Source organism: Gadus chalcogrammus, chromosome 17 (genome assembly GCF_026213295.1).
Source record: "Gadus chalcogrammus isolate NIFS_2021 chromosome 17, NIFS_Gcha_1.0, whole genome shotgun sequence".
Taxonomy (NCBI): domain Eukaryota; kingdom Metazoa; phylum Chordata; class Actinopteri; order Gadiformes; family Gadidae; genus Gadus; species Gadus chalcogrammus.
Window position 1 is genome coordinate 4,427,995 of NC_079428.1, and position 11,966 is coordinate 4,439,960.

Genomic DNA, 11,966 nt, shown 5'->3' on the forward strand with positions numbered 1-11,966 from the left:
TCCGTGGTTCTCTGGGGGTCCTCCATCTAGGACAGGGGGTCTCGCGGGGCCTGTGGGAGGAACCGGGGATCCATCACCAGGTCCTCAGAAGGATACGGGACAGAGGTATGGTGTGTAGCGGTGTGGTGTGTGTGTGTGTGTGTGTGTGTGTGTGTGTGTGTGTGTGTGTGTGTGTGTGTGTGTGTGTGTGTGTGTGTGTGTGTGTCTGTGTCTGTGTCTGTGTGTGTGTGTGTGTGTGCTCAATGATAGTGTGTGTGTGTGTGTGCTCAATGATGGTGTGTGTGTGTGTGTGTGTGTGTGTGTGTGTGTGTGTGTGTGTGTGTGTGTGTGCTCAAAGAGGTGTGTGTGTGTGTATGTGTGTGTGTGTTTGTGAGTCTGTATGTGTGCGTGTGTTTCTAATACTGCGATTGTCATCTCCAGGAGGAGTGTGTGTTGTCTGACCCCCAAGGAGAGAGTGACGCCGACGCTGACATAGAGGACACAGACTGCAGGTTCACACACACACACACACACACACACACACACACACACACACACACACACACACACACACACACACACACACACACACACACACACACACACACACTCAGAAACACACGCTTACCTTTTCAACCCCTTTGTTCTGATTGGCCGCAGGCTCCAGGAGCCGGGTAGCCTCCAGCGAATCAGCTCACGGCGGCGCAAGCGTCCGCGGCCGACGCGCCAGGACACCACGGAGAGCGAGGACGACGGGGGGCGGAGCCAGCGGACCCCCCGCTGGAACCCCCGGCTCAGCCCCCACCGCGGCCACAGCAGGACCATCCTGGAGGTGGGGCGGGGTCCTGTCTGTAGGGGTTTAAGAGCTGTGTTATGGGAGACTCCTAGAGAGGTGTGTGGGTGCGTGTGTGTGAGGCTGGGTCTGTGTGTGTGTGTGTGTGTGTGTGTGTGTGTGTGTGCGGCTGTTTCTGTGTGTGTGTGTGTGTGTGTGTGTGTGTGTGTGTGTGCGTGTGTTTGGGGCTCCCTGACGTCCTCCCCACATAGACAGCTTGGATAGGCCGGTTAGATGGATCAATTAATAGATATGTGGAAGCATGAACTGATGAGTCTCTCTCTCTGTCTGTCTCTGGATTTCATTTTGCTGGCCTTTATCTTTTCGTAATTCTTATAAAGGGTTACATTTAAAGGACCTTTTAAAATCTCTCTCTCTCTCTCTCTCTCTCTCTCTCTCTCTCTCTCTCTCTCTCTCTCTCTCTCTCTCTCTCTCTCTCTCTCTCTCTCTCTCTCTCTCTCTCCAGGAGAGCGTCTCTCAGGTCAGGCCGCTGGTCATCCGTCGACCGAGCACCGAGGTGCAGACGGCTGGCAGCCCGGAGGCTTCCGGAGGCCCCAAGCCAGCGCTGTGGCCCTCGGCCCCTCCCCTGCCCCCCCGTCTCCTCCTGCTCCTCCTCCTCCTCCTCCTCCCCCTCTCCCTGGTCCTCCTGCTCCTCTTCAGACCCTGGGCCGGTGCCTGACCACCCAGAGTGCCCCCCCCCCCCCCCCCCCCTTGTTGCTAGTTAGTAGTGATCGAGGGTTTGAGTTTATTATGAACCATGCACTACTCAGTAATACACAGACACAATAGGATAGCACACGCAGACAGAAACTTTGGTCCGACGTCCTATTAAGTCTTTCTTTAGTTTTTTGGACATTCTAGATGTTCAGCTAAGATATATCTACTTTTAGAAAACTTGCTTTGAGGGATATTAATTATCGGAAAACTTCTACGAGGTAGGATGTAAGGTGACTTTTGCAATATGTTTGGAACATTCTACTATTTACTTTTTACTATTGAGTCATTAAGACAGACTTTTACCCAAAGCATCTTAATGGAGGACCAAGCACCCCATGTATTTTGGTTTGCGTTGTAGAACGCCGCCCTCTACAGGTCAAACAAATGCAACTGCAGGCTGCCATTGCAACGGCTGATTAAGAACGTGCCCCGTCCTCCGCTTATTGAGTCTGCGAGGCCAAATAATTAAATCAAACTTGAAAGCATTTTCAAAAGGCACAATTGTGTCATGCTCACCAAACTTTTAAGTGTTTTTCTTTGTAATTGAGCGTGTATGGTTAAATCCCATTTCCGTTTCCAAGTCTGTGACAAATCCTCAGGAATGCGCCACTGTGTCCAGGTGATGTCCATTTCCATTAATTGGCATCATCTGGGAAGAGTTGGAGCCAATCAGAAGCACATGCAGTTAGTAGTGTTTCACCACAAGGGGCCACTGAAAAACGATGTATGTACAGTGTTTTTGTATGTATTTATTTATGTTTTTTTTTTGTTGACAAAAACATGTATTTATCCTTCAGAGATTTGATTTCTAGCGGCACACAAAGTGATATTAATTACAGATAAACTATTATTATTGGATATAATGTCAAGCCCTGTCTATTCAGACTTGCTGTTCACAAATGAGAAAAGTGGAATTCTCTTGTCTCATGTCAACTTTAAGTGAAGATAGAGCTCAACTATGCAGTCCCTTATTACTCCGCCACAGTAATTCGTATTAACGTGTATTTTCCTTCTCAATCTATTCAGTTGAGGTCCATCTAGGGCAGCCCGTAGGCCTATGCAGTTTAATCCTGTTTTAATGTTTAGTTATATTTGGATTGAACAGTCTTTTTAAAAAAGCTCTTTAATCTTCTCTTGTGCGCGTCTGTGAAGAAATGAAGGAAAGCGAATGTGAAATGAACGTTTGGTTGTTGCTGATCTTATTACAATAGTTGCAAACTGCTTGCTGATGTATTGTAAAAAAGAAAAGAAAAGAAAAAGGATATTTTCCAACCCTACAACCCTACAAGCATAGGGCCTTCAGGAAACTCAAATGACAATCCTTACGCCTATAAGCTATACTGAATAGGGATGAAGCCATCTTGATGTAGTTTCACTAAACAGTGTATTTAAATTAATGTGATAAGGAGATAGCTTTGTTGTTTGATGATGTAAATACTCATACATTTTGCACCTCAGTAGCACCTCCTTTGTCATGCAGCATTATATATAGTTTTCCCTCCATTTTGTGGCAGTGTTTTCCTGCGTCTGCACATTATGCTACTGACCAAGTTTCATTGGAGCACAATGTTTTCATTAAAACCTAAATTGTATTTTGACAACAAAAACGCTTCCTCTGGTTTCTTCAAGGTTCCTACAACTCCTGGCTTCGTAACATTTGACGCGGCATCGTCATAGTAACACTGAGTGTCGCTCCATGGTAACGGTTCAGAATTAGCTAGAGCCAATCCCTGACCTGTCACTTTGCACTGCAGAAGAACCAAGCTTGAGGTTAAAAACACACCACGGTCCAGATGTAGGAACGAATAGACACATTCAAATCAATGATACAGAAATAACCTCATGGAACTTACATGTCTAAAAATGTAAAATAAAATACTTAATACTTAATAAAATAATAAAATACTTACAATCCTTATTTAAAATGCGGACTGATAAACAAATACATTCAGAATAAAATAAACCTTACCGGTGCAAATGTCAATAAATAATAGAAAATAAATTGACACCTAAATATAAACGAAGATATTACCAAAAAATTATAGCTGTAAAAAATAAAAAATAAAGTGGTGTTCTTTTCCTCAAGCTGATTTGAAGGCGTCTGTGCTCTAGTGGTGCCTCCATGTGTCTCCACCTCTGATTGGAGTGAGGAGGCCGGGGGGCCGGCAGACACAGCACAGGGTGGTGGGCTGAGTCACCCTGCAGACCTGGCTGGGCCGCGAGACCAGGTGCAAGTGATTAGCACCCACACACACCTACACGTACACACGCACGCACGCACACACATATGCACACACACAGGGACGCACAAGCCATGGATGTATTATAAGAACACGACAATGCTACACTGTACACAGTGCTACTGTGCTGCAGTAACCTCTTTTAAATCACTTCTTAAAACACATTTTTGTAGACTTGCTTTTACGTGATGTCAAAGCACTTTGTTAACCATTGCTTTTAAAGGTGCTATATAAATAAAGATATTGTTCTATTATTATTATTACTACAGTACTTTAGTTCTAGGTACTACAGTACTATAGTTCTTTGTGCTACAGTACTATAGTTCTAGGTACTACAGTATTATAGTTCTTTGTGCTACAGTACTATAGTTCTATGTCCTACAGTACTATAGTTCTATGTGCTACAGTACTATAGTTCTATGTGCTACAGTACTATAGTTCTATGTGCTATAGTACTATAGTTATCGGTACTACATTACTACAGTACCATAGTTCTAGGTACTAAAGTACTATAGTTCTAGGTGCTACAGTACTATAGTTCTATGTGCTACAGTACTATAGTTCTAGGTACTACAGTACTATAGTTCTAGGTACTACAGTACTATTGTTCTAGGTACTACAGTACTATAGTTCTAGGTACTACAGTACTATAGTTCTATGTGCTACAGTACTATAGTTCTATGTGCTACAGTACTATAGTTCTAGGTACTACAGTACTATAGTTCTAGGTACTACAGTACTATTTTTCTAGGTACTACAGTACTATAGTTCTAGGTGCTACAGTACTATAGTTCTAGGTGCTACAGTACTATAGTTCTAGGTACTACAGTATACTATAGTTCTAGGTACTACAGTACTATAGTTCTATGTGCTACAGTACTATAGTTCTAGGTGCTACAGTAATATAGTACTCTGTAGTACTACCGTTAACCTTTATCAACACTGGATACTACACTACTACTGTGTGTGTGTGTGTGTGTGTGTGTGTGTGTGTGTGTGTGTGTGTGTGTGTGTGTGTGTGTGTGTGTGTGTGTGTGTGTGTGTGTGTGTGTGTCTGTCTGTGTGTGTGTCTGTTTGTGTTTACATTACCTCATACCCCCGTATGTTCGGCATGCCATCAGCCAGGGCTTTGTTTTATGGAGCACAAACCTGGGGTCAGTTGTCAGGACCGTCCGAGTGTTTAGAATGATCTCTTAACGCATTGAGCTTTCATTTGACCTCGCCTCTCTGGACACACATCTGAGGAGATCTCAAACAAGGCATTGAAACCCTTCCAGCTATAGGCTTTGTTGTTGGCACTGAAGGGCTCAACAAAGCTCTATTAAGAGTTACTCAATATAAACACAATGGCGTGGGTCTTCAAGCACTCGCAGTAGAAAGCGTGACCCTATTTTAGAAAGGTCAACGCTAGCAAGAGCGGGTGAGCTAATTCACGGGGCAGAAATAAGCCTCGGCCGCTTGTGTCGGCTGCCAACACAGAAGAGACAACAGGTGTAAATGTGTTGTGTCTGAACCCCCCCCCTCCCCAACGCCCCTACCAGTCAACACTACCAGCAGTCTTGACCTTCGCAAATCGTCCCCATGTCGATCCACATTTCAAGATGCCTGTCCATGGAGAAGCCACATGATCCCGCTGGCGGCCACAGCTGGCTCACGTAATGCGGTCACAAGCCCCTCCCAGCATGCACTGGGAACGGCCCAGTGGGAGGCCTTGTGAGGACTCTTGGTACGTGAGCAGCGATGGAAGCTCTTCTAGAGTCCTGGATCCGTGTCATTGTTTGAGGACGGCCAAGGGACGAGGCTTTCTATTTTTTTTTGTAGATTAGCGGGGCACGGAATGATGGTTTTGTCGCCAAAGACGGTGATATTTGCGATGGGTTGGATAAAAGCAAAATGAGAAAAAATTAAATATCTGTACACAATGTAAACATATCTGCCTATGATAAATTTATGTATATTCATATTGAGAGAGAGAGAGGGGAGAGAGAGAGAGAGAGAGAGAGAGAGAGAGAGAGAGAGAGAGAGAGAGAGAGAGAGAGAGAGAGAGCAATTCACCCAAGTGGAAAGAATGGGCTTTGGATTTGTTAAGGTGCTTTAGTGATATGATGTGTACGTGTTTGGGAGTATATTTAGCAAGAGAGGATTCATAAGTGCTGTTGTCCTTCGGGAGGGAGGGCTGAGACAGGATGAACCTCGTGACACTACTGGGGTTCATATAAAGGACCAGAATGAGTGAGGGAGAGAGAGAGAGAGAGAGAGAGAGAGCTAGACAGACACAGACAGCTAGCTAACAATATCGGATTGCCTGCTGCAGAACTCAACTAATTCCCCTAGATTCTTTCAGAGCCCCTCCATGCAAGAATGTAAGTGAGTTGGTGTACACTTGTATACGTCCGTGTGCCTGACAGTCAGCCTCTCTATCCTTCTCGCCACTTCTCTACTTGGGGTCTGAGTCGAGCCATGGAGGTGGTCGAGCCTTATCTCCAAGATGGCTGGCAGGAGGATTGGAGGAGGGAGCTAGAGGAGAAGAGGAGAAGCAGGACCTGGAAGGAGAGGCTGAAATGTCTGGCATTGAGGATGAGGGGGATTGGCAGGTACAGCGAAGACTACGAAGGAGAGGAGGGCGATGATGATGAAGATCCACAGCATGAGGATGAGGTGAAGGAGGTAGAGATAGATGTACAGGTAGAGAACAAAGCTGACAGGGTTGACAGTGTGAAAATAGGGCAGTGGAAAGAAAGAAATGAGGAGAAGGATAAAAGGGATGGGACAGGACAACATCTCAAATCCAAGACTTACAATTATAATTCCCCTGGCTCTCCAAAACACCGAGGAGAAGAGTTCAATGACGCCAGGGAAAATCTCCTCAATCAGCAGGAAGAATCAACCGACGAAGAAGACACAGGGGTGAGCTGTTCCACTGAGGAAGATGTGGAAAGTCTGGGCGAAACTCAGGTCAAGGTCTACACCAGACACAGTCATCTCACGGACATCTTCCACACTTTGACCGAGTACAGGGACTCTTTGGTCCTCACAGACCTGACCTTGAGCACAGTGGATGGGAGGACGTCCTTCCAGGTTCACTCTCCGGTCCTGGCTGCCATCAGCTCCTTGGTCCGGGATACACTGCGGCACCGGGACCAGGCCAAGTCCGGAGAAGGAGGAAGAAGTCAGGTACCGGGCGATGAGACGGAACCGGAGGTCCAGAGCTGGTCCCTGTGTCTGGGTCCTGAGGTGGACCTTGTCGGGCTCCAGGCGGTTCTGGAGTTTGCCTATAGTGGAGAGGTACCGGGCCTGAGCGGAGGCACCGTGGCCCAGGTGCAGGCCGCCGCCGTCGCCCTGGGGGTCCCAAGAGTGCTGGAGCTCTGCCACAGGGGAACCCAACAGAAAACGTCAAGCAAAAACCAGGACAACGAAGCAGAAGGTGCGGAGAGCCGTGCGACAGAGCAGATGGAGATCAGTCTGCGGGCCCTCAACGAGTTACGGCTGGAGAAGGTGGGATGTGACGTCGTTCTGGAAGCGGTCGGGGCCTCTCTTCCTGGTGAGTAAGCCACGGCAGGCAGTCTTGTGGTTAGGGTGGTTCAGCTCCCAGTGGAAAGGTACTGGGTTCTATCCTCCGTATTCTCAGCCAACCTGTGCGCATCTGCAAACAAAGATGCAAAACCGACTTCACCTGTCCCATGATTTCCCTGTATCAGCATTAGAATTCACTGTAAATAAAGACAAGTTCTTAATCCATCTCCCTCCAGCCCACAGGGTCATCCTCTCCGCCTGCAGCGACTTCTTCCGGGGAATGTTCACACACGGCATGAAGGAATCCAGCCAATCCACGGTGACCCTCCCCTTCCTGTTGGCCTCCGAGCTGGAGGCTCTGATTGGCTGCTCCTACTCAGGGGATCTCCCCCTCAGTTGGGAGTGTGTCTTTGAGATCACCGGAACGTCCCTTCAGCTCCAATACCAGCCCGCCCTCTCCTTGTGTCTCAGCTTCCTCCAGAACGAAATCGACCCCAACTCTTGTTTGGACGTCGCATCCTTTGCAAAGGCCTACGACATGAAGCGGCTTCTCGAATTGGCCGATGGCTTTGCTCTGAGCCAGTTCGAGCGGGTGTCGCGCACGGCAAAGTTCAAGTGTCTGCCCGCCAAACAACTGCTCAGATACCTGAACAGTCGCTCACTGTGGGTCTCCTCGGAGCTGGTGGTATTCAGAGCAGTTGTGGCTTGGATCCAATACAAGCCCAGGAAAAGGTCCAAGCTTGCCAAGCAACTGATGAAAACAATTCACTTCGCCCTGATGACATTCAAGGAGTTCCAGGAAGTTCAGGCCGCCGACATATGGGCTGAGGACAACCTGCTCGTGCTCTACAAGAGAGTCTCAGAGGACTTCCTCTCCAACGCCGCCATACCTCCGAGTCAATGCCGGATCTACTTCCCGAAGGAGACTCTGGTCCTGGTCGGCGGAGACCAGATCACGGAGGACCTGGGTTCCCGCCACAGCAGTCGGGAGCTGTGGTTCGGGAACTCCCTGAGGAACCACACAGGCATGGTGAAGAGCCTGGAGTGGAGGTGGTTGGGGGAAATGCCAGAGCCTGGGAGGTTCAGTCACGAAGTGGCTGTGCTCCACGGACAGCTGTATGTCGTCGGTGGAAGGAAGTATTACGGCGTGGGAGACATCTTGAACTCAGCCTACAGGTGAGCGGGCCAAAGATGTCATCGACGCAACATTACATTGACTGTGGGTACAGCACATCAGTAGGTATTGTGCATACGTACACAATGTTAGCTACTTCTACGTTGCTGGGAAATCTGTGATTGGGGCTGTTTGTGATACAATAAGACTCTTAGGGATTTGATTGGCTACAGAGGCAAATATATAAATACTTCTGTCATCACTGTCGGCAAAAGGGAGGGCGAATAGACATCCTAATTGTTTGTGGGGAGAAGTGGCAAGAAAAACAAACACAATGTATTTATTCCAAACCGATGCGTGATTAGCGTATTTACAGCTCTGGGTCGTCCATCCTGTTCCTCATGTTCCTCTGGCTCCTGGGTGGGCTCTGCTCCGCCGTTAGGTTCGACCCCCTGGGGAGCGTCTGGCAGCGGCTGAGCGACATGCACGAGCAGCGGTGTGGCTTCTCCCTGGTGGTCCTCGGTGAGACGCTGTACGCCATCGGGGGGGATTCCCACCGCGGCTGCCTCGACAGCGTGGAGCGCTACTGCCCCGCCACCGATGCCTGGAGGTAGGAGGGGAGGGGAGGGTACTGTTGTTTAGGTGGCACACATACACATGTGTGCCGGTGTATGTGACGACAAAAAGACCAAATGCTTCCTGATTCAACAGGAGTTGGAAAACTGAAATGGCCCATCATAGTGCAACATATAATCAACCAATATTTAAAGGTGACGTATTATACAAAGCTGTTTAGAAAATCTGCCTCTTCTGACATCACAAGTGGGCGTGTCCATCTAGATGTGTGCTGGATAGATCAGTCTACCAGCCTACCCAGTGGACTGTAGCAAACGTTGCTCATCTATCCGTCATACATCTAGGTGGACACGCCCACCTGTGATGTCAGAAGAGGCAGATTCTCGAAACGGCTTGTTACGGCTCATCACACTCACACATGGTGGTATAATATGTCACCTTTAAAGGGACAAGGTCTATGATCTATAATCGGTTTTTTTTCAGTATTCACTCATGTTATTTGTTGCCCCGCTTGCAGCTTCACCTGTCCAATGAGCACGGCTCTTACTGGGCACAGCGCCAAGGTTTTGGACCAGCTGATCTTTGTCTGCGGCGGCTTCGACGGAGGGTACCGCTGTCGGGCGTCCATGTCGCTCTACCACCCGGAGAGAGGGAGCAGCGGGCTGGCAGAAATGAGCCGCCCACGCGGGTACCATTGCATGGAGGTCCTCGGCGGCCATCTTTACGTGGCGGGCGGCGTAACCACGGATGAAGGGGACGCCATGGCAACCGTCCACCAGCTTGCGTGTGAAGCGTACGACCCCGCGGCAAACTGCTGGACCGCGTTCGAGGCGCTGGCAGTGCCGCACATCGGAGCGGCAAGCGCGGTCACGGAGGGGCGGTTCTACGTGCTGGGCGGTTCTGGGTACCGGGACCACGCTAACTTCCACATGGTGCACCGCTACGACCCCGCCGCCAGGCGCTGGGAGAACATGGGCGGGATGCCCGGGCCGCATGCCGACATACGGGCGGCCATTTTGTGCTTGCCACCACCATTACGGTCATTAGGGCGAATGTTATAGTTATTAATAGTATATATATATCAGTGGAGGCTGGAGGTTTTTAGAGTGAGGGAGGAAGGACTGCGCGCTTGGTTGCCATTGGCCTGCTTGCACTAGTGGCATATGGTGGCATAAGTATGTGAGACTGAAGTTGTTTCAGGAGGTTTTGGTGAACTACAAAATAGCAGGGTGGGATAATTATGTGAATTGATACAAATCTACCGTGGATTGCCACTACAAGGACAGAAGGAAAGGATGCAAAGCTACTTCGTCAAATCAGGCTTACTTTTGATTTGTAAAACTAAATAAAAAAATCTGGGCCTATCATTGGGCCTATTTTTGCCCACAATAATTGAAGCTATAGTTTTAAGAAAAAGACATAAGACCAAAATTCATGCCATTTAAAATGCATCATGCTCTGAATCATTCACTAACATCCTTTCCACAATATCAATATCAACAGTCAGAGTAACAAACAATTAAAAGAACAACAAGAACGTTATTTCACAACTACTTACATGGGATGTAAGCCTAACATTGTTTGAGTCAAATGTGGCACTCAGAGGAGGACTTTCCTCCTCTCTCCCATTGAACACCATGTTATTCACCGGCCGCCAACAGTTTTGGGGAAATTAAAGGTCCCATGGCACCAGGTGTTGGCTGATTGGCCGCTGAATAGCCAAAATGTCAGGCATATAAAATGTAAGTGAACTTGTGTGTAAAGTGTGTGTAAATCATGTGTATTTTATAAATATTGCAAAAAGTTCTGAGATTGCCTGTGTTTTTTGAGTATGCATAGGATGGATGTAAAAATAACAGGTCGATGGAAGAGTGAAAAGGGCCACTTTTATTTAAGTTGTCGTCATAAAAACAATTGATCCTCGCTATCAGTCTGCACCAGCCGGCCTAATCTGATTAAAGAGACAAATAAATTAATAGAGGGTCGCAGCAATTCCAGCGGTATCCACGGTAAACATTTAAGCTGCACTGTCTTCGAGCTTCCTGAGGGGGGCGATGTTACATAGGGAACAGCAGAAACCCGGTGAAGGAGCAGTAGTTGTAGCGACGGTCCACAAACACCCAGCTGTCGACCCACAGCTGCATGTGGACCGTGTCTCCGTCCGCCAGCAGCAGCGTCACGCCGTTGGAGGAGTGTCCGTTGTCGTAGCTGGCCTGGTTGCTGTACTTGTACGTGGACACCACCCGCCGACCGGCGTGGAATATGCTGAGACCGCTGGGTTTCATCGCCCGGCTGTACCCCGTGTATCGGAAGTAGTAGACGCCTTTCACGGGCGCTGTGAAGACCCCTGTGGTGGAAGGGAAATAGAGAGAGAGAGAGAGAGAGAGAGAGAGAGAGAGAGAGAGAGAGAGAGAGAGAGAGAGAGAGAGAGAGAGAGAGAGAGAGAGAGATTTGACCTTTGACCTTAAGGTTAATGCAGGAAGGAAGCAGGCATCTGTGGTAAAAGTGTCATGCATTTGGACTTAAACTTCAACGGACTGACTGCCCGACAAACAGACCAACAGCCACGCAGACAGGCAATCGCAGACTGGTAGTCAGACGGACAGACAGACCTGTATCGGGACTGTAGGCATCGCCGATGTTGGTGAGGACCTTGTTCAAGACTAGTTTAGTCTCATTTGCAAAGGGTCCCAGGTTTTCCTGAGGCGGCGTCGATATGGAAGCCGAGAAGGCCACTTGTGGACGCCCTGTGACGGAGCACAGCGGTACATATGAACAACATGATATCCAGATCATAGCAATCATAGTTACGTCCACAAGTCTCATTCCGCCGGCTAAACTGGCTCTAGTCAGTTTCGGGGATACATGCGATACAGATCTTCTTTTCTTCCTGTTTTAATCACAAATGAGCCACTTTCAATCATGGCCATATTTCTGAGACATATTGGACAAGTGTCATGTATGCGTGTGTGTGCAAAAGCAAAGTTAACATGGC

At 48.2% G+C, this 11,966-nt stretch overlaps 3 protein-coding genes across 3 annotated transcripts in view; 2 read left to right on the forward strand and 1 right to left on the reverse strand.

Annotated features, from left to right (window-relative positions):
* Positions 1-5,331, forward strand: part of si:ch211-63p21.1 (uncharacterized) — a 5,518-nt gene extending 187 nt beyond the window's left edge. The window contains exons 2-6 of the mRNA XM_056576173.1: positions 31-105; positions 421-491; positions 640-811; positions 1,278-1,378; positions 5,310-5,331. Coding sequence (XP_056432148.1) covers positions 31-105; positions 421-491; positions 640-811; positions 1,278-1,378; positions 5,310-5,331 — 441 coding nt within the window. The remainder of the gene's footprint in view (positions 1-30; positions 106-420; positions 492-639; positions 812-1,277; positions 1,379-5,309) is intronic.
* Positions 5,332-5,996: 665 nt separating this feature from the next.
* On the forward strand, positions 5,997-10,796 carry LOC130370061 (kelch-like protein 33). Its single transcript, XM_056575706.1, has 4 exons — positions 5,997-7,309; positions 7,518-8,457; positions 8,838-9,005; positions 9,489-10,796. The coding sequence occupies exons 1-4, from the start codon at positions 6,229-6,231 to the stop codon at positions 10,030-10,032; spliced, it is 2,733 nt and encodes a 910-aa protein (XP_056431681.1). The 5' UTR covers positions 5,997-6,228; the 3' UTR covers positions 10,033-10,796.
* A 25-nt stretch (positions 10,797-10,821) lies between these two features.
* cbln11 (cerebellin 11) lies at positions 10,822-11,776 on the reverse strand. The gene is made up of 2 exons (XM_056576174.1): positions 11,584-11,776; positions 10,822-11,318 (listed from the first exon to the last, which is right to left on the reverse strand). The coding sequence occupies exons 1-2, from the start codon at positions 11,774-11,776 to the stop codon at positions 11,029-11,031; spliced, it is 483 nt and encodes a 160-aa protein (XP_056432149.1). The 3' UTR covers positions 10,822-11,028.
* Between the last annotated feature and the right edge of the window lie 190 nt (positions 11,777-11,966).

Coding starts and splice junctions, on each gene's coding strand:
- LOC130370061 (XM_056575706.1), top strand. CDS start 6,229: ATGGAGGTGGTCGAGCCTTATCTCCAAGATGGCTGGCAGGAGGATTGG. Junction 7,310..7,517: donor GGTCGGGGCCTCTCTTCCTG/GTGAGTAAGCCA, acceptor ATCTCCCTCCAG/CCCACAGGGTCATCCTCTCC. Junction 8,458..8,837: donor ATCTTGAACTCAGCCTACAG/GTGAGCGGGCCA, acceptor CTCCGCCGTTAG/GTTCGACCCCCTGGGGAGCG.
- cbln11 (XM_056576174.1), bottom strand. CDS start 11,776: ATGATTGCTATGATCTGGATATCATGTTGTTCATATGTACCGCTGTGC. Junction 11,319..11,583: donor TGCCTACAGTCCCGATACAG/GTCTGTCTGTCC, acceptor CTTCCACCACAG/GGGTCTTCACAGCGCCCGTG.